This window comes from Homarus americanus, unplaced genomic scaffold (genome assembly GCF_018991925.1).
Source record: "Homarus americanus isolate GMGI-L3 unplaced genomic scaffold, GMGI_Hamer_2.0 scaffold26591, whole genome shotgun sequence".
Taxonomy (NCBI): domain Eukaryota; kingdom Metazoa; phylum Arthropoda; class Malacostraca; order Decapoda; family Nephropidae; genus Homarus; species Homarus americanus.
The window spans coordinates 182,213-208,333 of NW_024755595.1; the positions used below are offsets into that span (position 1 = coordinate 182,213).

At 40.2% G+C, this 26,121-nt stretch overlaps 1 protein-coding gene across 1 annotated transcript in view; it reads left to right on the plus strand.

The window, feature by feature from the left end:
* The first annotated feature begins 900 nt into the window (after nucleotides 1-900).
* Nucleotides 901-26,121, plus strand: part of LOC121856587 (vascular endothelial growth factor receptor 1-like) — a 70,199-nt gene continuing 44,978 nt past the window's right edge. The window contains exons 1-5 of the mRNA XM_042352215.1: nucleotides 901-1,147; nucleotides 15,707-15,903; nucleotides 24,633-24,781; nucleotides 25,044-25,103; nucleotides 25,889-26,015. Of these exons, the coding sequence (XP_042208149.1) occupies nucleotides 15,846-15,903; nucleotides 24,633-24,781; nucleotides 25,044-25,103; nucleotides 25,889-26,015 (394 nt within the window). The 5' untranslated portion in view covers nucleotides 901-1,147; nucleotides 15,707-15,845. The remainder of the gene's footprint in view (nucleotides 1,148-15,706; nucleotides 15,904-24,632; nucleotides 24,782-25,043; nucleotides 25,104-25,888; nucleotides 26,016-26,121) is intronic.

Consider the following 26,121-nt stretch of genomic DNA (forward strand, 5'->3'; position numbering starts at 1 on the left):
AAATACTGTAGGTGTACAAACAAGGTACAGTTTATATGCAATATAAATGGGTACACAAACAATAGTTAACATTTTGGCACAATAAAACCATCAGTACACTATAATAGTGTTAGTCTGTAGCCTAGCACAGTTGATACCCTGGGGTCGAATTCACAGATTCCTATACTAAATGTTCTTCATAACAGAATACACATAACTCGTTAGCTTTAGCTAAAACACCTGAAGAATCATTCCACCCACCTTATTTCACCTCAAGATTAACCACCCTAACGCTTACCTAACCTAACTTCATCCCCTCAAATAGTGTTAGAGTGGTTAATCTTTAAGTGAAATGAACTGGTGTGAAATGATTCTTCAGGTGATCCTTGTTGTCTGAGAAACGTATATAGTTAAGATAAACCGCAGAAGAAAATTCTGGAGTTATTTTTATGCTTCAGATTAAGGTAACCAGTTAGACTACCACCCAGTTACCTTTGTTTATCTGGAGAAGTGGCGACAGCAGCAGGAAGGAGCATTTGCGTGGTGTCTCCAGAGATATTACTTTATATCTCATTTTCAGACTTGAAAACGGGGGTACCCTGTAAATACTCAGGAACTGTCAGAGAGAGAGAGAGAGAGAGAGAGAGAGAGAGAGAGAGAAGGAGTTACGGAGGAAAGTTGAGAAAAAGAGTAGTGAGAATGTTGAAAGAGAAAAACAAATAAATATAATAGGATAAATTACAGGGAGATAAGAGTTGAAGGAATCATTAAGGAGAAATGAGGGAGAGAGAAAAATTTAAATGTGAAGTAGCCTAAAGGGAGATCGGAGTTGAGGCAGAGAAGTAAATGAAATGTTGAGAAGAGAGAGTTGAGAGATAGAGGGAGTTGGGAGAGTTTCGAGTGATGAGCGAGTGGCACAGCAGTTGTCCCAGTGGTCAGTTGGCGCCAGTCGACAGTCGGTCGTGGTGGGTCAGTACAACAGCACTGCCACAACTCAGCGTCATTCTGCTGAGGCTGCGGAAGTGACATTACTGTATTTACTTTGATCAGTGATACCTACAGGACCTATAATTCATCTGGTGAAGGATATTACTGAAGCTTCATCATTTACTGGATCAAGGACCACAAGATGTCAACACTACCTAGATTCATGTGTACTTCCCAGGGGGTGAGTGTTGCCATCGCACAATTTATAATTATTTCACTGTCTAAAAAATAAGGTAAAGGTTTACGAAACCGTTATCACCAGAAGGAAATGTGCGATTTGGTTTATTTTTTAATGCACTATTAGCATGATATTAAACACAGAAATGGAAACGACAAACTTTTTCGGAGTGAGTGTTGTGAACTCTTGGAACAATCTACCGGAAAGTGTTGTGACGGCACCGAGTGTGAGCTCTTTCAAGACCAGAGTTGACCAACACTGGAGCAGGTTCAGGAGCTGGTGCATGCCCAGCACTTGCTAACAATGCGTAACAGAGACGTGACCGATCGCCCAAGCGGCTAACGAGCCGATCAGTGGTGAAGAGGATAAAACAAAAACACATAGACCCTGACCTAACATACCCAAAGGTTCGGTATGTTAGGTCGGGTTTTATTAGGTTCTATGTCTTGTCGTGTTAAATTATGTGTTAAACAACTTATCTTAATATTTAGGTTGATATACATCATCGATGGTGATGAGGAATTCGAGGAAGCGATCCCCGTCTTTGAGGAAACTTCTCTTGAAGAGGGATTCAGCGAGATAAACAACAAAAATGGCACCGGGAGGAGAATTGTGAAGCGGGATAGAGTAAACAAAAAAATTATACTAGAAAGTTGTTTCTTTTAATGTATTTAAAATCATAAAACAATGAGTATAGCAAAAATAAAGAAAATTTACAAACAACTAGTGATAACGGTTTCGTAAACATTTACTAAAAATAAGTATACACACACTTGCAGATTTTCGTGGCGATTGCGTAAATGTTTGGGACAACCTGTCAGAGAATGATGTGACGACACCGAGTGTGTGAGCACTTTCAAGACCAGACCTGACCTGACCAACACTGGACCCAGGTTCAGATGCATTCAGGAGCCGGTGCTTGCCCATTACTTGCCATGAGTGTGTAACAGAGACGTGACCGACAGCCCAAGCTGCTAACGAGCTGATCAGTGGCGAAGAGGATAAAAGTAAAAGTAATGTTATCCTGTACTGTAGTATAGGAAAACTTCGCCCATCACCAATTGAGGACACTGTGACTGTTGTAATCGAAGTATTCGCGCGAAAATCGGTAAAAGTCAGCGTGCATTATTTTTCTTAGACACCCTGTATATATATGTGTATGTGGTAGTTATATTTTAACTAGTTGTACTAATCTCTTTCGCTAGCAAGTTTGGTTTTAGTTTTAAGCTATTTAAAAAAATCAAGAACGTACGCGAACATTCATGATTTGTTTACTTTGTCTACTCCCATTTTTTTCTGAAAATTTTACATTTTCCTGCCTTCAGATTTTGGATATATATATATATATATATATATATATATATATATATATATATATATATATATATATACTATCATCATCATCATCATGGGTGGGTAATAACTTATTTATATACTGTACAACGCAGAGGAAGAGGATATTGTCGTGGATTTCTCCCCTACAAACGCTGTTTGTCGCTGAGTAGCCGACCCCGCGAATTCCCCAGTGTATGCCTCGTGGTCTGGGTCAACCAGTGCCGCCATACATCACGGAGGTCAACTACTAAGCCACGCCTACCCCCGCTATTTAAGACCTGACCTCGTGGTGACCTCTCTCTTCTTCTAGCTACAGCCACAGCAAGCAACACCACCTCCGCCACTGCTGCCTGGCGGTCCTCGCTCCCGCCGGCGAGCATGGCGACCCACAAGCTGTCCTCCTCTGAGCGCCCTCACCAACCAGCTCTCTCTACATCACGCTTGTAAACACGCTGCCACTTCCCAGCACCAAGCTGCATTGTACATCCAATACAACTGTCGTACCTAATACAGTGTAACCTAACCTAACCAGGTAGTAGGCAGCTACCAAACAGGGAGTTACTACCGCCTGGGGAAGATATTGGAAGCATAATGTGTTGTCTTATGGTAGATCCTACTGCCATATGGCATCACAAAAATTGTGACCAAGTCCTAGGTTGCTGATCTGACTTTCTGCCCCATTTACACACAATTGCAAGGTCTCAATTGTCTCTACTTTGACGACACAACATACTGTATAATACTCTATATCGTTTCTCACTTGATTTATTTGTTCATTTTTGTATTTATTTGTGTTTATTATTAGTTTTATTATTATTATTTATTTTTGTTATTATTATTGATATTATTATTATTGTTATTAATTTATTATTATTATTATTATTATTATTTATTTTTGTTATTATTATTGATATTATTATTATTGTTATTAATTTATTGTTATTAATTTATTATTATTATTATTATTATTATTATTATTATTATTATTAGTATTATAATATTTTCGCCCCCCAGGCCCTGGTGTGGGTCAGTGACCTGTGCCCGGGTGGGCTAATGCTCGTCAAAAAATAAATAAATAAATAACCTAACCCAACCTCTCCTATCTAATCTTAAAGTAACCAAACCAAAGCTGTCCTAACCTAATCTAATCAATCACTCAATCAATCATAAGATAACCTGTCGTAACCCAACCCAACTTTTGATTAAATTCAACCTAATCACCACTTACTAGAGAACTAACAAAGACCATTAACCGTCTAACAAAGGCTACTAACCACCCATCAAAGGACGCTAACTAATTAAGGCCTTCTACTAGCCAGCATAATACGTGACAAAAATCCCAACATTAGACAAAGACGCATCCTGTTTACTAGACCCGTGAGTGTGTGTGTGTTTCACTGGAAGGCTTTTATTTCCGAGAGACAAAAGGGAGACCAGAATCATGAGAGAAAGAATATTTATTTTTAAATATTTTTTATATGAACTAAGGTATATTTAGAGGTTAGATTAGGTGAGGCTAGGTCAGGTTACGTTAGGTTAGATTCTGCTAAGTCAGGTCACGAGGGGGTCATAGGACGAAAAGTTACAAGGTGTCACAGGAAGAGGGGTCACGACATTAATCAGTGCCTGTCATTTTTCTGAGATTATTGCGACTGGATATCCGCTTCCTCACCCTCGGCACTGCTGTCCTTGAAAGTGGTGGGGGGGCGTGACGGGGGGGTATGGGGGCTTGAGAGGGAATGAGGAGCTGGATATGGGGGATAGGAGCGTGACGGGGTCGAGGACGGAAGGAGAGAAGGACATGGCAGAGGGAGAGAAAGAAAGGAGGGAATGATGAAGGATAGGAGAGATTGAGGGAAGGAAAGAGAAATGGGGAAATGTAGAGGGGAGAGAGGGACGGAGGGTGAGGGGGAAGGAGGGAGGGAAGTAGAGAGACATGGATGGAGAGAGGCATGGAAGGAAGGAGAGAGAAAGACAACATAAAAGTAACGAAATAATCAGAGGTCATGGTCCACAATGCAACAGCTAAAGGACCAATCAGAGGTCGTGTTAGACCGGATCCAAGTGGATATTTCTATAAAATACTCTTGAGGTTCCACAGAATAATGCTTAAAAGCAATGAAAGCAATTGTGAGCGGACGGTTTGATTAGATTAGTTTAGGTTTAAACAGCCCTGGCCCAAACCAAATGCCCGTGGCTGAATCGTCACTATATATATATATATATATATATATATATATATATATATATATATATATATATATATATATATATATATATATATATATATATATATATATATATATATATATATAGGGTGATTCAGCAAATAGTACATTAAATTGGAGGATGAAATCCTTGGGTAATTCTAAACCAATTACTCTTTGGTAAAATATCAGTTTCTGCATATTTTCCAGGTTACAATACATTTAAGATGTAGTAATGAGAGTGAATTTGATGTGAAACCCCCGTAGGTTTCTTTAATAATTTATTCACAGATGTCATATGTACAGCAGTACAGCGTGATACAGATGAGTGAGGTTGTAACAAAGAGGGGTCACACTGTAGAGATAAAAATTAGAGAAATTTTAATTACTACTAACGATAAAAACCACGAAAATAAATGTTACACATTTTTTGTAGGTTCGGTCCATTTTTGTATTTTACTTTTATAACGATAACAAGCGCTAATTTAGTCTAATCTCACGAACGAAAAATATATATTGAAAAAAAAACTTCATAATTGGTGTGTGTGGAATTTGATAAGGTTTTTACATAAATTATTATTTTGTTCATTTACTAGGTAACAGTAACCTTGTTAAAGTTCTGATTTCGTTAGGTTAAGATAGTTTTGGTTAGGTTAGGTTAGTTTAAGATAGGCTTGGTTAAGGTTAGGTTAGGTTTAGTAATGTTAAGTGAGGTTAAGATAGGTAAGATAGGCTCGGGTATATATTTTGAAAATCATCGTACCCTTCTGTACTACGTTCACCACTTCGTTGACGTATTTGGTGAAATCTACGCGTCGCTGTGTAGTGATACAAAGGCTGCCCTGCGGAGTGATGACTACGTAATTAGTGCGTATGTGCGATTACGAAATGCGTTCTCTATCGCTCTTGGGGGTTGACGCTCTGCTGTGAGTCACTCGAGTTTCCGCCGCCAACTTCCTGCGCGAGGGACGTTTGGACTGACCGAACACCAGACCTTCGATAAGTTCGTTTGTTGGCAAAGATATTTCATTCAATACCTAAAGTTGGATCATCTGAAGATTAACCCCATAAGCTTATTTCACGTGACAATTAAATGCCCTAATGCTGTCTGGAGAGTTAGGGCACGTTAGGTTGGTTTAGGTTTTATTAGGTTAAGTTAGGTTAACTTATGTTAGGCTAGGTTGGGTAAGAGAGATTTGATTAGGTAAGGTTAGGCTAGATTGGGTTACGTTTGATTAAGTTATGTTAGGTTGACTTGCATTGGGTTATGTAAGGTTTGGTATGTTAGATTAGGTTATATTGGGTTAGATTAGGTCATGTTAGGTTAAATTAGATTATGTCCTGTTGGGTTAGATTAGGTCATGTTAGGTTAAATCAGTTAGGTTATGTTGGGTTAGATTAGGTCATGTTAGGTTAAATTAGATTATGTTATGTTGGGTTAGATTAGGTCATGTTAGGTTAAATTAGATTATGTCCTGTTGAGTTAGATTAGGTCATGTTAGGTTAAATCAGTTAGGTTATGTTGGGTTAGATTAGGTCATGTTAGGTTAAATTAGATTATGTTATGTTGGGTTAGATTAGGTCATGTTAGGTTATGTTGGGTTAGATTAGGTCATGTTAGGTTATGTTGGGTTAGATTAGGTTATGCTGAGTTAGATTAGGTCATGTTAGGTTAGCGTTATATGTTTGGTCATCAGGTGAAATAAGATAGTTATAGAAGATTATCGTTTGTGTAGGTTACAGAAGTTAGTATAGCGTAGAGTGACGTTAAAGGAAACTAAAAACAAATGTTGATCTTGCCCCGCCTAGCTCTGCCCCGTCCTGCCCATTCCCAGATCCTCCCCGCTCCGTCTCGCCCCACCTAGATCTGCCCCATCCCGGGTCCTCCCCGCCTAGCTCTGCCCCGCCCCGCCCTGCCCCGTCCCGCCCATTCCAGGATCCTCCCCGCCCCGTCTCACCCTGCCCATCTCTGTTCCGCTCCGCCCTGCTCTGTCCCAGCCTTTAAGGTGGCCCCCTTAGCGCTGTCATCCGTATAGCCTCCCCCCCTTCTACGTCAGTGACAGAACATTGATAAGAACTAACAGTAGTTGTGTGTGTTTGTGTGTATGTCTGTTTATACCAACAGTATGTGTGTAAGCAGGTAGAAGGCAGCTACCAAACAGGGAGGTACTACTGCCTGGTAAGGTATTGGAAGCATAACGTATTGTCTAATGGTAGATCCTGCTGACATATGGCATCACGAAAATTGTGACCAAGTCCCAGGTTGCTGACCTGACTTTCTGCCTCATTTACACACAATTGCAGGTCTCAATTGTTTCTCGTACTTTGACAACACAACATATATTGTTTCTCACTCTTGATTTTTTTCATTTTTGTATTACTTTATTATTATTATTATTATTATTATTATTATTATTATTATTATTATTATTATATTTTCGCCCCCGAGGCCCCGTTGTGGGTCAGTGACCTGTGCCCAGGTGGGCTAATCCCCGTGAAAAACAAACAAAAAAACAATCAAAACAGTACTTTGGTGTACGCAAGCAAGCCAGCACGGGGTATATCGGTGGGTTAGTACGCACTACGCGCACGCGCACACACACGCACATCAACCTTTACCTGTGACCCATCGTTAATTAGCCAGGTTTAAGGGCGATTAGTGGCCAGGTCCTCTCGTTACCCGCTGTTAGGGTGTACCAGGTCCCCTCGTCACCAGCTGTCAAAGTAATTAAACACCTGGGGTGATAAAAGGGTCATTATCAGTGTGTTATCAGAGGTTGTCTGGCCTCAAAGTTTCTTGGGTTATAGGTCGTCAACAGGGCGAGTCTCAGGTGTACATAGATGGGGTTTACTTGTCTAGGTTTTGTGTGTGTGTGTGTGTGTTTAATAATTATAATAATTAACGGGTTATTGAAAGGCTAAAAATATACAATTGCATAATTGGGGAATGGGTCTCTTGATTGAAATAATATACAAGTAACATAAGTGATACTAACATGATATATAATAACTAGGTGGGGAGAAGGTTATACTACAGGGCATTTCAACAAAGTGGCAGTGCAAAAAGGTAAGATTGACTGGGAGTTAATACACTGGTTGATTACGAGTAGTTGATAATTTTTTCAATGGTTGGGACTGAGCTGTTCTTATAGCGATTAGCACGTGCTCGTCTGGGCTGGATGCGGTTGTGGTTTCGAACAGCAATTCGTGGACGAGGGATCTCGGGTGGTAGTAGGAGCCGGTGTCGAGGATGGTGCAGAAGCTTCTCACCCAATTTGCAGATGAGGTCGTGGTGATGGTCAGAGAGAGCCGAGAGGGTCAGTGTGTTGAGTGCTTCTTAATATGTTGAGTAGGAATGGGAGAGAATAATCTTGTATGTGTATGTGTGTTTGAGAAGGTGAATGTACCGAGTGCCTCCTGATATGTCCTGGAAGAGAGGAAGAGGACAGCCTTGTACTCCCTCTTCTTCACTCTTTCTGGGAGTCATCGTTGTGTAGCATTGAAGAAAGAAAACTACTGTATAGGCAGGAGATGCATAAGTGAGCTTAGGTAGTTTGAATGTTGTAGAAATGTTGGGCTCAAAGATCGAAAACTAACCACAACGCATTGTGGTTGTTTGAAAAATAACCAGAAAGCAAAATTTTGTTTGTTGCCGTTTCCGGTCACCTGAGCTTGACTGATGACAGGTGACTTAGCTTCATATCTCAAAAATGTTTATGGGTTAAGTTTGCAAAACCCAAATGGTCTTTTCTCCATTTATTTATAAAAGTAGTCTCTGCACAGGCAACAAGGATATCACAATAATTAACACTGAAAGCTGTGTGTGATAGTAAATAGACAGCAAGCTTATTTAAGAAGCTTTGGGAATCAACGTCTATGCTTTGTGAAAGTTGAATGATACCTGAGGGTAAGCCAGCTCTAAAGAAGCTGGGTCAGCTTTATGAAGGCGCCCGCCAGTGGAAACTAGTGATCACATGATCACTGCATGAAATAAATATGTTAGGCCTCACCATTTCCTCCAATATGTCCTGGAAATCACACATCCTTAGTATAACTAAAGCTGCCTCCCGAAAGTTGGGAATGCTGTACAGATGCCGCAGCTACTTCACTCCTGAGCAGTTGCTCCAAGTGTATAAGGGATTCATTCGTCCTAACTTGGAGTGCTGCTCTCATATCTGGGGTGGCTCTTCTTCTGTCCAACTGTTAGATAGGGTGGAATCAGAGGCATTTCGTCTTATCAACTCTCCTCCTTTAGTCGACAATCTCTCTTCCCTTTCTCTTCGCCGCAATGTTGCTTCACACTCTCTCTTTTACAGGTATTTAAACGGGCAATGTTCAGGGGATTTGGCATCCTGTGTACCGCCGGTAAGGCCGTGGGTTCGTAACACACGTCTTGCCCGCGGTGCCCACCATTTCTCTGTGGATGTCGGTCACACGAGAATAACCCGTTATAGTACCTCCTTCTTTCCTCACACAGCCAAACTGTGGAATGCTTTGCCTTCTTCTGTGTTTCCATGCTCTTACATTCTGTCTCACTTTAAAAAGCTGGTTTTCCGGCATCTTCGTGGTGTAGATTAATACAGTATAACCTTTTTTCTATATTTTCAATTTCTTTCCGTTCTTTTTTTTCGCCCCCCCAGGCTCCGTTGTGGGTCGTTTGACCTGTGCCCGGGTTGGCTAATTCCCGTAAAAAAAAAAAAAATATATACTTAGTCTACAGTGTATACTTGGATTGTATAAATTATTTTTAAAACGTATGGCATTGTACTTCCTCAACCGATGCAAATAAGACCGAACCTAACTTAAGCTAATCTAACCTAAGCTAACAACGTAATCTAACCTAACTTAAACTTATCAGCCCAAAATAATATTAGGAACTTACAGAAAGAAACGTCAGTTCCTGAGATTTTATCAGCTGTTATAGTAGTAGTGATATTTTTGTAGGAGTTTGTCTTGGATGATGCTTGTCTTTTAAGTCCGCCCATAGCAACATTTATCACGGTGTCGTGGCCAGGGATTTAGTTATTATTAAGATCAGTCAACTTATCAGGGGTGGCTAAGAGTTTCCTAGAACTGTTTTCGGGTATTTTATGTCCATACTACCGGAGTTGCGGTTATCTTTTATCAGATATGAGATTCATGGGTGAGTTGCTGGGTGGCTGGAACTACAGTTTTGGCCACGCTAGTCTGCTGCCCGGGCTTACCCTTCCTTCCATCTTGTGTTGTATTTCAAGCGAATATTAACCGTAAATTCGGGTTTTGATGTTAATTTAGCTTTATAGTACTGGGAGTTAAGTTTCATACTACTGTGATAGTAATAAGTAATACTCAGATGACATGAACTATATGTATGTATGTATGTACAGGTATGTTTGGTGATGAGTAAACGTTCATATTACTGCCGTTACCGAATATCATCCAAATTACATCACCAATAGTAATTTCTGATAGATTTCGCAAACCAGTGTGAATCGAATTACTTCCATATGGTGAATTAGTGTGTTGGAAAAGGAAGCTATATTTTACCGAAGGTTTGGAAGTGTGGAAAATGCTTACCAGGATTGTGAATGCATCAGCGGCGGGGCTAGACAGTGTCCCTCTTCAACATTGTGTTAAAAACGTCACTAAGGTAATGGCTTTACATAATTTTTAAATGTATATGGACTGTATACTCGCCAACAAAAGTCCTGACGCCTCTCCGGCCTAACTAAGTTCATGAAGAGGCAGGTGAGGCGATAGGACATTTTGTTGAAGAGTGTACGAGTGTATTTATTAAGTTACGCGTTCATAAATAATAGTTGAAGCGTAGTGATAACATTTTAACAGCAATATTTCTCATAATTAGGTAAGAATGTATAGCTTACTTGGTTGACTAAGGCAAAGACAAAAATATCAAAATTATACCTACACAACTTTATAGATACGTTCTCCCAGCGCCACCAGTTAGGTGACATATATTTAACTATACAGGAAGGTAATTTAGGTATAGATACGTTCTCATAACCACCAGTTCGGATACACAGATAGATAGATAGATAATTATTCAGTAAAATCGTCGTTTACAATAGATTTAGCATGCACTGTACATCGACAACGCAGGTATACAGTGTACTTAGTGTAGGTATACAAGCAATAGTAAACTAAGAAAATTTGTTGCTAATTTAAAATATTTAGTTAAAGTAGCCTGAGTGTCATTAGAACTTGGTCCCATTAAAACTAAGGCGCAATAAGACTTGGACCCATTAGAACTTTGCCCCGTATACCATCGATTCCTTGCCAGTCACTTAAAGAAACGGATTTGAGACCATTACAGTAGTCCCCCCCACCAAGCGAGGGTGATGGTAGGAGGGCGAAGCAGTGTAGGAGAGCGTGTGTGGAGACGTTAGGAGACGTGCAGGTATGTAGGAGGACGTTGTGGAGATAAGGAAATACAGAATATACATACAGTGCAGTACCAGTTATGGAAGGTAAACGGATGAAGTTTCTACCGCAGATGTTATATCTTGTATTCTGTACAGATTTTTGTTTCACTAGGCTACACAGTACTGGATCAACAAAACCTTTTAACGCCTTGAGAAGAATTTGTAGTTGAAGCCCTTGAGGATTATAACTTGAATTATCATCTTTATTGGAGTTATAGCTTGAGTTAGCGTCCTCAATCCCAGGCTAGAGTTGTGTTGACGTGTTATCTGTTGTTATCATTAAAGCGGAAAAATTAACGTTGCTGTATATTAATATCTACACTTTGTCAGCTAGTTATCAAATATGGAATATAAAGGCCAAGATTGATATACAGAAATAATATTGATCACATAGTGCCCACATAACTCCCAAAGATATTTACAAACCCACAGTGAAAATATATTAAGCAAAAAGAGGTTTAATCCATCTTGCTTTAATGTTTTCACTTTTTTTTTCTTCAGGGATTAGCCCACCCGGGCACAGGTCACTGACCCACATTGGGGCCTGGGAGGCGAAAATATAATAATAATAATAATAAGAATAATAATAATAATAATAATAATAATAATAATAACAATAATAATAATAATAATAATAATAATTAATTCATTGTAAATAAATTTTATAATCAGAAATAAAAAATAAAATAAAACAATAAAATTATAATAATAATAATAACACTAATAATAATAATAATAATAATAATAATAATAATAATAATAATAATAATAATAATAATAATAATAAAGAACCATAAAGAAATACAAAAAAAAACGATCAAAAGTGAGAAACAATATATGTATGTTGTGTTGTCAATAGTAAGAGAAACAATTGAGACCCTGCAATTGTGTGTAAATGAGGCAGAAAGTCAGATCAGCAACCTGGGACTTGGTCACAATTTTCGTGATGCCATGTGGCAGCAGGATCTACCATTAGACAATACAGTAACCTGACTTAACCAAATTAACCAAGTTTAAAATATAATTGGGACATGATAAAGTTTTATCAAATTAATTATTAGTCAAATTCCAGTCAGACAGGCACCGGGTGATGATAAAATTAGTGATCTTTCCTATTTTAAAACTTCATTATGAAAACTGAAGATGTTTATCTTACACTCTTGACGCAAACCGACGCCGCTCCCCAACTTCCCGTGTACAGTACCAGAAGACATGTAATGAAGGCAGTTTCCTGTGTCGGTGTTAGAAGAGTCGTGTGAGCAGCAGTGGGTCGTGTGCACCCTTTCACACACACACACACACACACTCAACCATCAAAACCTACAGTAATGTTTTGGATACACGAGTCTCTCAGAAGAATGTATACACACTGCCTTACATGTTTACGTGGATATCGTGTAAAAGTTTGTATTATAATAAGACTGTTGGTCGAGACGTTGTGTAGACTCACATGGGAAGTTTTAGAGATAAGAATAAGATAATGTAGATTTTATTTCCCGTTGACCTTTTGTAACAAGATGTAATCCCTGACTCATGGTTACAGCTGTCACGAGTACAGTACGTCTGTAACCAACTCCCTTCCTCTTAGGATATGGTTATGAAACAAACGTCTTGGGTTGAAATGTGTAAAATCGAAATGTCTTGGGTTGAAATGTTTTCGAAACGAAACATCGTAAGTTAGGCTTTACTGGGTTATTAGGCTAGGTTGAGCTGAGCTGGATTAGGCTGAGCTAGATTAGCTTAAGTTAAGCTTGGCTGGGTGAGGTTCGTCTTGGCTGGGTTGGGTTAGGCTGGGCTACGTTTGGCTGGGGTTGGTTGGGTTAGGCTGGTCTGGGATGGGTTAGGCTGGGTTGGGTTAGGCTAGGCTGGGTTAGGCTAGGCTGGGTTAGGCTGGGCTGGACTAGACTAGACTATATAGTTGGTGACCAGCAGCAGCAGGTGGATCGTGGTCGCACACCAGGACGTGTGCACTCTGCCCTATACCCTGAGTCACCACTACCACCGCACTGCCTTACTACCACCATAAGGCACTACCATACTGCCTTACTACCACCATAAGGCACTACCACACTGCCTTACTACTACCCTAACCTTACTTAACCTACCGGTAACTTAACCAAACTTACTGGTAAGTCCCCCTGAGAAAAGTTTGAAAATTCGCTGATTACAGGGACTTTTTGAAGCCAGGGGTAAAGCATGTTAGGACATATTCTAAGGTCAATATTAAGTACTACATCCCATTGGCTTATGATACAATCGCTCAAATAATTGATATTAACTATATATAAAATCCACTGCACAAAAAATTATAAACTAAAACTCACCAATCATCACACAGAGCAAAAATCAATTGTAAATTATTTTCCCCTGAGCAAGATAACACTCGGCAGTAACGCACGTGGGGAGGGTGTTATCCAGTGACCCTCATTACCAAACATGACAGGTTTCCTCAGAGTACTACACCTTCCTCCTCTTATAACACTGGGCAATACAATTCATTACAAAGTAACAAAGAACAGACTAACCACCTGATCGGTCAGTAAAATGATACCACGTGTTTTTAAAATGGTGGAGTGGCCAAGGCTGTACTACTGCTGCACACTGAAGTATAACCTTAGCCTCCGTGTGTCATAATTCGCTGACAGAATTATATAATGTTTACAACTCAGCTTCATTACTCACGTCAGATATATATATATATATATATATATATATATATATATATATATATATATATATATATATATATATATATATATATATATATATATATATATATATATATATATATATGTATATATATATATATATATATATATTTTATTTTTTTACGTTGCAGCAACACTTATCTTGAGGCTACATTGCCAGCCACAGGTGAGCACAACTGATAACCGGAGTCAAAGTATCGTCTCAATAGCGTGTTAGGGGCAGTGCCCGAGTCTCCGTGCACAGGGAGGCACTGTGCTCTGTCACTTTTACTTACCGGTGGTTAGGTTACGTTAGTTTATATAATGTTAAAATGGGTTAGGTTAAGTTAGGGTTCTATTATGTTAGAATATTAGGTTAAGTTAGGTTCTATTGTGTTAGTATAGGTTAGGTTATATTTATTGGCTAATCATAAGGCGATGCAAACTATACACATACAATACTGGTAGTGAACTGAAGCACTGCCGGGCGTCTGGTGTCTACCTGTTATGTCTTTGGTCTAGAGTCTACGTCTTATGTCTTTGGTGTATTGTCTTACGTCTTGTACCTGGTGTCTAATGTTTGAAGCCTAATGTCTTGCGTCTGGTGTTGTCTATAAAAGTGTCTGGTATTATCCGTTGAAACAATCTGGATACATGAAGAAGGATTTACATTATCTCTGAAAAAGAATGAGCTAAAGGGATATGTTGAATTTAGATACCAAACACTACCTCCCTGTCATATAACCTTTACCCGTCACGTAATCTCTCCCTGTCATATAATCTCTCCCTGTCATATAACCTCTCCCTCTCAGATAACACTCCCTCTTATAACCTCCGCCAGTTTAAATCATGCTTTAGTTATCGTCTGTCATGTGGGAAGCCTAGCATAGTGAATCATGCATTGTGGAGTCTGCTTGATAACTGAAAAACTTGACACATTTCGCCCGTCAACTGTTATATCTCAACTGTTCGCAGGTGTGTTATCATAAAGCCACCTGGGATTCTGATATATGCCACGTATATCTGATGTTGTGATATTAGGGATTATGGGGAAGCTTTCGTCGTGACCCTTAACATCTCCGAAGCATTTGACAGGGTATGGCACAAGTCTTTGCTTTCTAAACTTCCGTCTTGTGGGTTTCTCTGCCCAACTTTGTTTTCTAATCTCCAGCTTCCTTGAGAACCAGTCCATGGCAGTTGTTGTCGAGGGATCGATCTCTCGCTCTTCCTCTACCAATAGTGGTGTCCCACAGGCTTCTGTTCTTTCACCTACTCTCTTCCTTCTTTTTATCAATGATTTACTTCACACTACAACTAATTCTATCCATTCTTACGCTGATGATTTTACTCTTCACTCTTCACATTTTCTCCTTCTTCCTAACTCTCAAACTAGATCTGTTTCTAGAGCTGATATCATTACTTCTATCAGTGCGGATCTGTGCAGCATCTCTGAATGGGGAGGTACAAATTTAGATTGTATAAATTATTTTTAAAACGTATGGCATTGTACTTCCTCAACCGATGCAAATAAGACCGAACCTAACTTAAGCTAATCTAACCTAAGCTAACAACGTAATATAACCTAACTTAAACTTATCTAGCCCAAAATAATATTAGGAACTTACAGAAAGAAACGTCAGTTCCTGAGATTTTATCAGCTGTTATAGTAGTAATGATATTTTTGTAGGAGTTTGTCTTGGATGATGCTTGTCTTTTAAGTCCGCCCATAGCAACATTTATCACGGTGTCGTGTGTATTGTACAGTAATTCTCAGACACTGCTCCGAAGTTTCGATCCAAACTTATCTGTAACACTTGTGACGGAAACTGCTTCATATCCACTTGAGATAATTTATACCTTTTTGAGCTTATAAGATATTATTAATATTATTATTATTTTTATCATCCACAGGAGTAGGGTAGATGGTCAGTATTGGGACCACTGCTAGATGTCAACAAACCACACCATGATGACCTTTAACAGGAACACTTCAAACTAGTAACGTCTGCGTTTTCTCGGTTGTTTGAAGACACATCGACGTGCAAGCGTCATGGGCACTGTGCATAGATGCTTCCTCATATGGACACTCTTCTCTGTCCTTCTTTTAGGTAAGTTAACAGTGTTCTGAGATCACCTGTTACAATAGTCCCTCCCCATCCTCCCTCAGCATATTTTATTAAGATTAGCTTCCCTAAAGTTAACGTAACCAAATGCTAACCTAACTTGAGTCACCTTGCCTAAGGTTACATATTGTAGAAAGTTATGTACTGTAGATACGAGACTTAAACACGCGCGCACACACACACGCTAGAAGCGCCTTTAAAACCTGAGAAAGATGTTATAATGTATTACTACGCTCTAACAATAAAGCGTTTACATTAAATTAATACATATCACTAGTGGTCACCCCATAAAACTGATAAAAGACATTTTATCTATCTTTGGGTAGCTTCAAATGTAGGATTGGACAGGTATAAGAGCGATAGGGGTTGGGTGGAAACGGGATTACCTATAGTATGGGCCAATAGGTCTGCTGCAGTTTGCAACATTCTTATGTTCTTAAAAAGTGGAGGCGGTGAGAAACAGAGGAAAGGGGGTTTACAGGACATAGTTGGTAAGGTCGACTTCCCTATCTCTCCGTCTCGTGGGAAGGTCTTTACTGCCAAGGTATATAGAGCTTACTGCCTTCTACACTGAGTTTTACGTTGATAACGCTGTCCTGTTATCTCCAAGCTCACTGCTACTACTACTACGCCGCATTATACGCCTCCGAGTGTACTACTACTACTATGTATTACACCCTGCTGACTGTACTGCTGTCACTACTACAACTACGTATTACACCCTGCTGACTGTACTGCTATCACTACTACAACTACGTATTACACCTGCTGACTGTACTGCTATCACTACTACAACTACGTATTACACCCTGCTGACTGTACTGCTGTCACTACTACAACTACGTATTACACCTGCTGACTGTACTGCTATCACTACTACAACTACGTATTACACCTGCTGACTGTACTGCTATCACTACTACAGCTACGTATTACACCCTGCTGACCGTACTGCTATCACTACTACAACTACGTATTACACCTGCTGACTGTACTGCTGTCACTACTACAACTACGTATTACACCCTGCTGACTGTACTGCTATCACTACTACAACTACGTATTACACCTGCTGACTGTACTGCTATCACTACTACAACTACGTATTACACCCTGCTGACTGTACTGCTGTCACTACTACAACTACGTATTACACCTGCTGACTGTACTGCTATCACTACTACAACTACGTATTACACCTGCTGACTGTACTGCTATCACTACTACAGCTACGTATTACACCCTGCTGACTGTACTACTATTACTCCACAATAAACCCACTACACCCCACTAAGTGTTCTATCACACAGTACATCCCGGGAGTAAGTTACGTGCATGTGGTATCGTTGTGGTACATTCTCGACACTGTGTACTGGGTGTGACACTGTGTATTTGGGAGGTGTAACGTTATGTACTGGCTCCCCCCCCCCTCCCCCACACCTTCCCCTTATCTCTTCCTCTCTAACCTAACCTAATCCCCCAGGTAGTGTTAGGTTGTCTTAATAATCAGGTAACCCAAGACTAATCCCCAAGTACTTCTAACATGGTGTCATATTGTGTTTACTGTACACTAACTCTAATATATATTCTTCTAATTTTTCCTTGAGAAAAAATATAAATTATAAAGATTTGATAATAACGGAAGAGGAAGTAGTCTTATCGTTAGGTACGCGTCGAGTCTCGAGGTATCTTGTACAGCATATACTGTAAATCGTCGGTTCAGCTTGCCACACCATTTCTTGGTAATGAAAAACTGTTTAAATGAATTCCTCTCCTCTTTTATATTATTATTATTATTATTATTATTATTATTATTATTATTATTATTATTATTATTATACTATTTAGGCTTCATACTCGTGCTAAATGAATGTTCCTTTAGTTAAATTCGCCAATTACGGGGAAAATTTAACAAACAAACCTCTGTACCCATCAGTTTGAGAAGTGTGGTTAAAAAAAAAAACCCTGAATGGTGTAAAGTGTGATTGGTCAATAATTCCTAAGTAGAGCTTAATGGCGGATACAGGGGAGAGGGGTCCTGGGGTCCGGACCCCCTCCCTTTTTCATCAGAAAATTCCAATACCTTCTCTGTAATGCAATATTGTACTCAGGCATTTCTGTATAGTAATTACTATTGACTTCAGAATATCTCCTAATATCAAGTGCACATGACTTCAAAGTGGCCTCAAAATGCCCAAGAGAGGATGCGATTAATCTTCCTGCGTGTGAGGACTGACGGTTCGACACGGCACTGACCCACTTGTGTTCACCACGGAAGAGGTTATAAGAAATAAACTGTCAAAGCTAAAGTTCCATAAGAGTCCCGGACCTGACATGGTGCATCCCATAGTGCTAAGAGGGTTGTGCAACGAGCTTGCTGAACCTTGAAGATCTTGTTCTGTAAATGCCTGGATGAGCAAAAAATTTCCAATTATTGGAAAATGGTTTATGTGAGTCCCATCATCAAGAAGGGCGATCGTCACTCAACGAATAACTACTGTATAGACCGGGGAGCCCAACCAGCATAGAATGTAAAGTACTTGAGAGCATTATAAGTGATGCCATGATGGAACATCTACGAAACAACCTTGTAAAGGATTGCCAAAATGGTTTTATGCCGGGGCGCTCCTGCTTAACACCTTTACTCAAGGTACTGGATATTTGGACCCAAATTCTGGAACAGGGTGATAATATCGACAAAATATACCTAGATTTTGCCAAGGCTTTCGACAGTGTACCCCATGAAAGGCTGAAAATTAAACTGGAAGGGTACAGGTTTCGGGGAAATGTCCTATCGAGGATCGGAGACTTTCTCCATGACCGCAAACAGTGTGTGGTGAATAATGGTACGAAACCATCATGTGTACCTGTCACAAGCGGGGAACCACAAGGCAGATGTCCAAAGGAGGGCCACCAGACTGGTGCCTGCACTACGGCACCTCAGCTACCCTAAAAGATTAGAGTGCCTGAATTTGCCTAGCTTATACTACAGACGGGCAAGGGGGACCTAATTGAGGTGTATAAACATCTCAAAGGGCACTACTCAATCGAGTGTCCTTACCTGGAGCTGGTGGACGCTCGCCCCACAAGGAGTCTCAACTCAAGGTTGAAGAAGCAGCAAGCCCAGAAAATGTGAGGGTAACTTTTTTGGAGTGAGAGTTGTGAACTCTTGGAACAATTAAGTTAGGTTCGATTAGGTTAGATATTAAGGCTTAGGTTATGTTGTTAGTTTAGATATTAAGGTTAGAGTAAGCTAAGTTAGGTAATGTTAAATATTAAAGTTGCTTCGTTTTGTTAATTCTAAAAGAGATAAAATAAAATTTTCTCCAATAAGGGAGTTAATAGAATAAAAAAACTTAAAACATTATTATGACAATAGTGAGAGAGCGAGAGAGAAGGAATGCAGAACTAGACTTAATTAACAGTACACCACCATACTATAGATTATACTTGTGGGTTTCCCTCTCTAGAATACCGGACACAGCTGGCCTTCTCACACACACACAGGGGGTTTGAAGGCTTAACAGTGTAATCAGTTTAACATTATCGGATAAGATCACTAACAGGCAAATCACATGCTTGATAGATAAGATAACAGTGGAGATAACCCTTTACCACACACTAACCCTGAGAGAGAGACGAGTCATCACAGGTCTTTGTTTTAGGGAAGGCGATACAATAATAACAATAATAATAATAATAATAAGAACAACAACAAAAGCATCAACCGGGCCCCAATATCAACAACACACGGTTACAACAAACATCCGGTCAACCATTGATAATACTTACAAACACTGTTACAGAAATACCAACATCCTCCTCCAGTTGAATCATTAAAACTTACTCTTATTTTTTTTTAGAGTTTATTTGGTCTCATAGAATTATGTAAAATGTTTAAGACATTGTTAATTTTTTTTTTGAGAAATGTTAACATGTAGATAGTTGTATAAGATTATGTGTTTATTAGTTTATATAAGGTCATATGAGTTTAGTTTGTATAAAACTAAATTTTTAATTATTTTTACAAGCTTTAAAATGCATATTTATGGATTATAAGATAATAATAAATTTGATAATTAGTAAATAACTAAATATAGTAATAATGAAATTTTGATTATTTTTTTTAATTTCTTAAAATATTAAATAAATTCAATACATTTACAGGTAAGTAATGTTGAATGTTTTAAACTGGATAAATAGAAAGAAAGATAGATCGCTTACATACATACATACTAAAGCAGTGTTTTTCAAACTTTTTTTACTGCGACCCACAGCCAGAACAACAATTTGAATTGCGACCCATTAAACCTAAGTGTAATGATATGAAATGAGTAAATCAAAGACAAACACTGCTCTCCTTGCAGTCGCTTCCTAGACTGTGGAGTGTACATTACAATAACCAAGCCTAAATTATGGTGCATTTATTTTTATTTTCTTATTTATTTTCGCGACCCATTTTATTTTTATTTTCTTATTTATTTTCGCGACCCATTTTATTTTTTTTTTCTTATTTATTTTCGCGACCCAATTTATTTATTTCGCGACCCACTGAAGGGTCGGGACCCATAGTTTGAAAACCCCTGTACTAAAGCATCACCAACATAACCAGACACGCTAGACTCAGAACTCCTGGGTATTTATGCGATTCTGCCTAATCAAGATTTAGAGGTGTAAGATGAAAGGTGCCGCTGGTTGGCTGAGGCGAGGGCGGCAACTGGCCAATCAGCGAGTGACTCAGGGGCAGAAGCTGTGGTCTGTAACTCGCTGCTAATTGGCTGAGGCGAGGGCGGCAACTGGCCAATCAGTGAGTGACTCGGGGGCAGAAGCTGTGGTCTGGAACTCGCTGATAATTAGCTGAGGCGAGGACGGAAGAGCAGTTGTAGGGGAGAGTATCCACTACAAGCATCCGACCTGAAAAGCTTAGAATTTTGACAAACTAAAATCCACTGGATTGGCAGACAGGAACTTATCAAAATGGTGACTGTGAAAGGCGAATGTATTTGTTTTGTGTAGTTGTTTAATATCATATTTTTTTTTTATAAAACAATATTACTTATAAGTGTGTGGGATACAAAATAAAACTTCGCTAAAATTTAATTCCACTAAGTTGTCATCACTCGTGGACTCAGCGTCACCGCGATGCAGCGACGGCAATTAGTGTTGCCGTAGGTCTAGTCTTAAAACTAGTTAACATTTGCCTTAATCACTCACGTTCATCCACCGCTTGTGTTGCGCTGTTTGAGATGGAATTTTTTTTTAAAATATCGCACTTTAAAACCAAAACCCCAAGATGATGATCATGCTGGTACTATACATCTGGCAGTGGTGGGCACAGCTAAACGAAAAGTTAGCTTCGCTAACCGCTAATCTGCTAACTAAAAAGTTAACTTCGCTAACGCTAAACAGCTAAAAAAATTAGCGGAAGCTAACGCTAACCGCTAATTTTTATTATATGAATTTAGCTTTTTGGGGGGGGGGGCTCTAAAACCCTTAAAAACAGACCTAGAGAGCTGAAATTTTCATATGTTGTCTTGGAGCTTAGACATAGAGCTTTCCAAAAAGGTATAGCATGCCAAGATCAGATGATGATCAAGGTGTACACAAATAATTAAATGAACAAATGAAATTAAACATTCAAGTTTCAACATACACTATATAATCTTTATTTACTAAACGAAAAGACAGAAAGTATTAAACGAATCCAAAAACTATAGTACTGTATAGCATAGGTAGCAAATAGCATCATGCCAAGATCAGATGATGATCAACTTATCAAGGTGTACACTGTACACACTTTCACAAATAATTATTTTGCATTCTCATACAACCTATCGGCCTTATTCATTATTCATGTAAATATGCAATACCAACCACATACACATTATACCAGTGCATTTTTATATTACTTATTGTTGGTCTTAGTCATGTAAATAAACAGAAAACTCTAAACTTTACTCGTACTAACACGCAGTCAGCCAAGCGTGCCTGACTGGCTGTTGGAGACATGCGTCGCGGCGGCACATGCTTACAACAGACAGGAACAAACATGTATAAATTTTGTTAGCGGACTTAAAGTTAGCGGAAGCTAATTGGTCCGCTAATGGTTTCCAAAGTTAGCGAAAACGCTTATCCGCTAACGAGAAAGTTAGCTTCGCCAAATTAGCGGATTAGCGGAACCGTGCCCACGACTGACATCTGGTCACTCTGATCAACAAGGGGGTTCACGTACTGAGAGTAGGTAGATGAACCACACATGTCTGTTCCAGTGATTAAAACATTAAGAGCTTATAAACCAGTGACTGGGAAATCCAAGAAACACAAGTCTGATGACAACTATATAAACTTTGGCTTCATGTCTGTTGGAGATGAAGATGCTCCTGATGGACAATATGTTGAATGTAATCAAGTATTAGCTAACATAAGAACATACGAATAGAGGAAACTGCAGTGGGCCTATTGGCCTATACTGGGCAGTCCCATTTACACCCAACCCCTATCCATCCTATCTTTAAGGCTGAGGAGGCACTTGGAAACAAAGCACCCACAATTGCCTGGCAAACAGTGATTATTTTAAAAGAAAGCGAGATCAGTTGCAAAAAACTATTGTTTCTATGAAAAATTTTGCTTGCCAAGACAACAACAATACACTTGAAGCTTCATCTCGTGTCAGTTATCACATTGCTAAGGCTTGTGAACCTCATACAATTGCAGAATCTTTTGTGAAACTATGTATGAAAGACATAGCTTCCTGCATGTTGGGAGAAAATCCAGAGCTAACCTCTAAAAGTTATATTTTATGAAGTAGTCAAGGTGGTAAACTTCATCAAAGTTAGACCGCTTAATTTTTTAGTGTTTATTGCACTGTGCCAGATGGGCTTCACTGTTAATACACACGTAGGTGTGTTGGTTATCCCGCGAACCCATAGAAACACCATCACATTATGGGATTCAGTAACCGGCAACACACACACACACATTGAGTGAGAGAGGGCTTTTGTCCTCACAATCTTTATTTGCTTATCTTTTTCTTGCCCTCGCATAGCTCGTGTGTGTGTGTGTGTGTGTGTGTGTGTTCGTCCTTGGATGGTTAGTGGTGGTGCACTTTTCTTGTATCTGGTGGGCAGTAAAAGATCATGTCATTGTGTCACATTATGGCCTAAAGCTACATTTGAGATTCTGGGAGGAAGTTTTCCGCCTCAGGAAGAAGTCTTTTTAGGAGGACTCGGGTATAGTCTTGCCAGTTTTGAACATCAGCGAGAGCCCTCGGTAGTTGCCACAGTCTGACCACCTGTTTTTAAGATACAGGTATTGGGGGATTTCCTCCTCCCCCCCTATATTCTCCAGGAGTGTAAAACCCTCAGTCGTTTTGGCTGCCCATCAAAATTCATCGCTATTGTGAGACAACTTCACGGTGGCATGAACCGCAGTGTCCTGCACAATGGCATCCAGTCTGAGTTCTTCCCCACCCAAACTGGGGTGAAACAAGGATGTGTACTGACACCAACCTCTCTTTTTCCATTTTCTTGGCTGTTTTCCTTACTCGTACCAGTGTCAATTTAGCCGGCAGGGAGGACATCCAGTATTTGATTAAGGAAGTTTTCAACATATGACGACTCCAGGCAGAAACAAAGGCGTCAGCCGCTTCCATTACTAAACTTCAGTTTGCAAACAACTACACCCTCACCCCTCACGCAGATACAGCCTACAGAAGGTCCTGAAGACTAACACAGATGCATATGCACACTTCGGTCTTGAGGTGAATGTAAGATTCAGATTATCTTTCAGCCTGCCCCTGGTTCAGCCACACCACCATCCATCCATCCAGCGTAACGGTACTACTCTCTTTAATGTTACCCACTTTCAGTTTCTTGGCTCCCACCTGTCCACCACTGTGGACAACATTGATGAAGAGATTTAACATCGGCTTAGATGTGCATCTCAAGCCTTTGGCAGACTCCGTACCTGTGTCTTCAGCTGTAGGGAGCTGATATCTACAAAGCTGCACATATATTGATCAGGAGGCACCTCAAGGCACTTTAAAACTTCCACCAATGTAGTCTACATTCCAACCTCCGAATTCACTGGCAAGACGAAAGAACAAATGCCAGCATTCTCACTGACAACAACTGTAGGAGCATCGAGGCTACCATTATCCATGAACAACTACATTGGACTGACCATGTTACCCGCATGGACGATAGTAGACTGCCAAAGCAGCTACTTTACTGTTACCTAACGAATAATAAATGTAACGCTGGTGGGCAACTGAAAAGGTATAAGGATAGTCTTTAGACATACCTGACAAAGTGGCAAATCGACCCCCTCACCTGGGAGACAATCACTCCACACCGCAACGCTTGGAGCACCACCACACGAGGTGTCAATACTTTCAAGTTAGCCCGATTGCATACTGAGGCAGACAAGTGCCAGAAAGACACTGCGGTCGCCCTTCCCACACTAAATGTAGTCCTCTACAAGTACAACATCTGTGGACGGCCCTGCCAGTCCCATATCGGTCTCGAGTCACCTTAGAGCTCACCAACGAAGGTGACAATTTTAATAACTCGTATCATTGTATTATAGCTGGATGATCGTCATACTCAATTCCGAGTGAAAGCAAAGTAGTGGTGGTGCCGTAGTAATGATAAATTTGTATTATGATTTTACTATATATTTATCTATATAATTAACTATGTATACCTTTACTATAGGTTGGACACAAGCGGAAAATGAGCAATGGGTGGCACCTGAGATCGTGGGCGGCCTCTCGGAGATGTTGGTTGAAGACGGCTCGAACGTCAACTTCACCTGCAGGGCAGCCTATCCTGTAACTTGGTGCACCGAGAAGAACTTCGCTTCCGTCAGTATACTGTTACCCCTCTCTCTCTCTCTCTCTCTCTCTCTCTCTCTCTCTCTCTCTCTCTCTCTCTCTCTCTCTCTGACCACTACTCCTTCACCTCTTCAGTAGCTCCACCTGTCATTGCTTGTGTGTCTGTAAGTTTGTCTGTTATTTACTCATCATCTTTATTTTTTCAATGACTTTCTATTATAATAATAACAATAATGTACAGTACTGTAGTATTACCAGGTGTCATAACTTCCTCGTTCTCCTGCACCTTCAGGAGCACCACCAGGAACTGTACGAGGAAGGTCAACCCAAGCCGTATGTCGCTATCCTCACGGTGGGTGTTAGTGTATGGTGCCATGGTGAGTGTTAGTGTATGGTGCCATGGTGGGTGTTAGTGTATGGTGCCATGGTGAGTGTTAGTGTATGGTGCCATGGTGAGTGTTAGTGTATGGTGCCATGGTGAGTGTTAGTGTATGGTGCCATGGTGAGGTGTTCAGTGTATGGTGCCATGGTGGGTGTTGGTGTATGTGGTGCCATGGTGGGTGTTAGTGTATGGTGCCATGGTGAGTGTTGAGTGTCTGACGGTGCCATGGTGAGTGTTAGTGTATGGGTGCCATGGTGGGTGTTAGTGTATGGTGCCATGGTGAGTGTTAGTGTATGGTGCCATGGTGGGTGTTAGTGTGGTGCCATGGTGAGTGTAGTGTATAGTGCCATGGTGGGTGTTAGTGTATGGTGCCATGGTGAGTGTTAGTGTATGGTGCAATGGTGGATGTTGATGTATGGTGCCATGGTGAGCGTTGAGCAATGGTGCCATGGTGTGTGTGGTGTAGTGCCATGGTGAGTGTTAGTGTATGGTGCCATGGTGAGTGTTAGTGTATGGTGCCATGGTGAGTTGTTAGTGTATGGTGCCATGGTGTGTGTTAGTGTATGGTGCTATGGTGACAACCCCTTCACACCCCTCTCACTCCTCACCCACCCCTCTCACTTCTTACCCACCCCTCTCACCTCACCCACCCCTCTCACCTCTCACCTTTCACACACCCCTCTTACTCCTCTCCCTCACACCCCTCTCACACACCACCCTCACTCCTCTCTCACATACCCCTCTCACCCCCACAGATTGATCCCGTTAACTATCTTCACGTCGGGTACTACACCTGCCTGTATAATACAACAACAAACCGACTGAAGAAGACATGTGATATCAAAGACCCTCAGATTTCTTCCATCTATCTTTATGTTCAAGGTTAGTTACAGGTCACTCTACCATCTATGTGAGGGGTTAGATGCAGGTCACTCGATCATTATTGCTTCAGTTGATGGTTCATGTCACTAATTACTGCTTTAGTTGT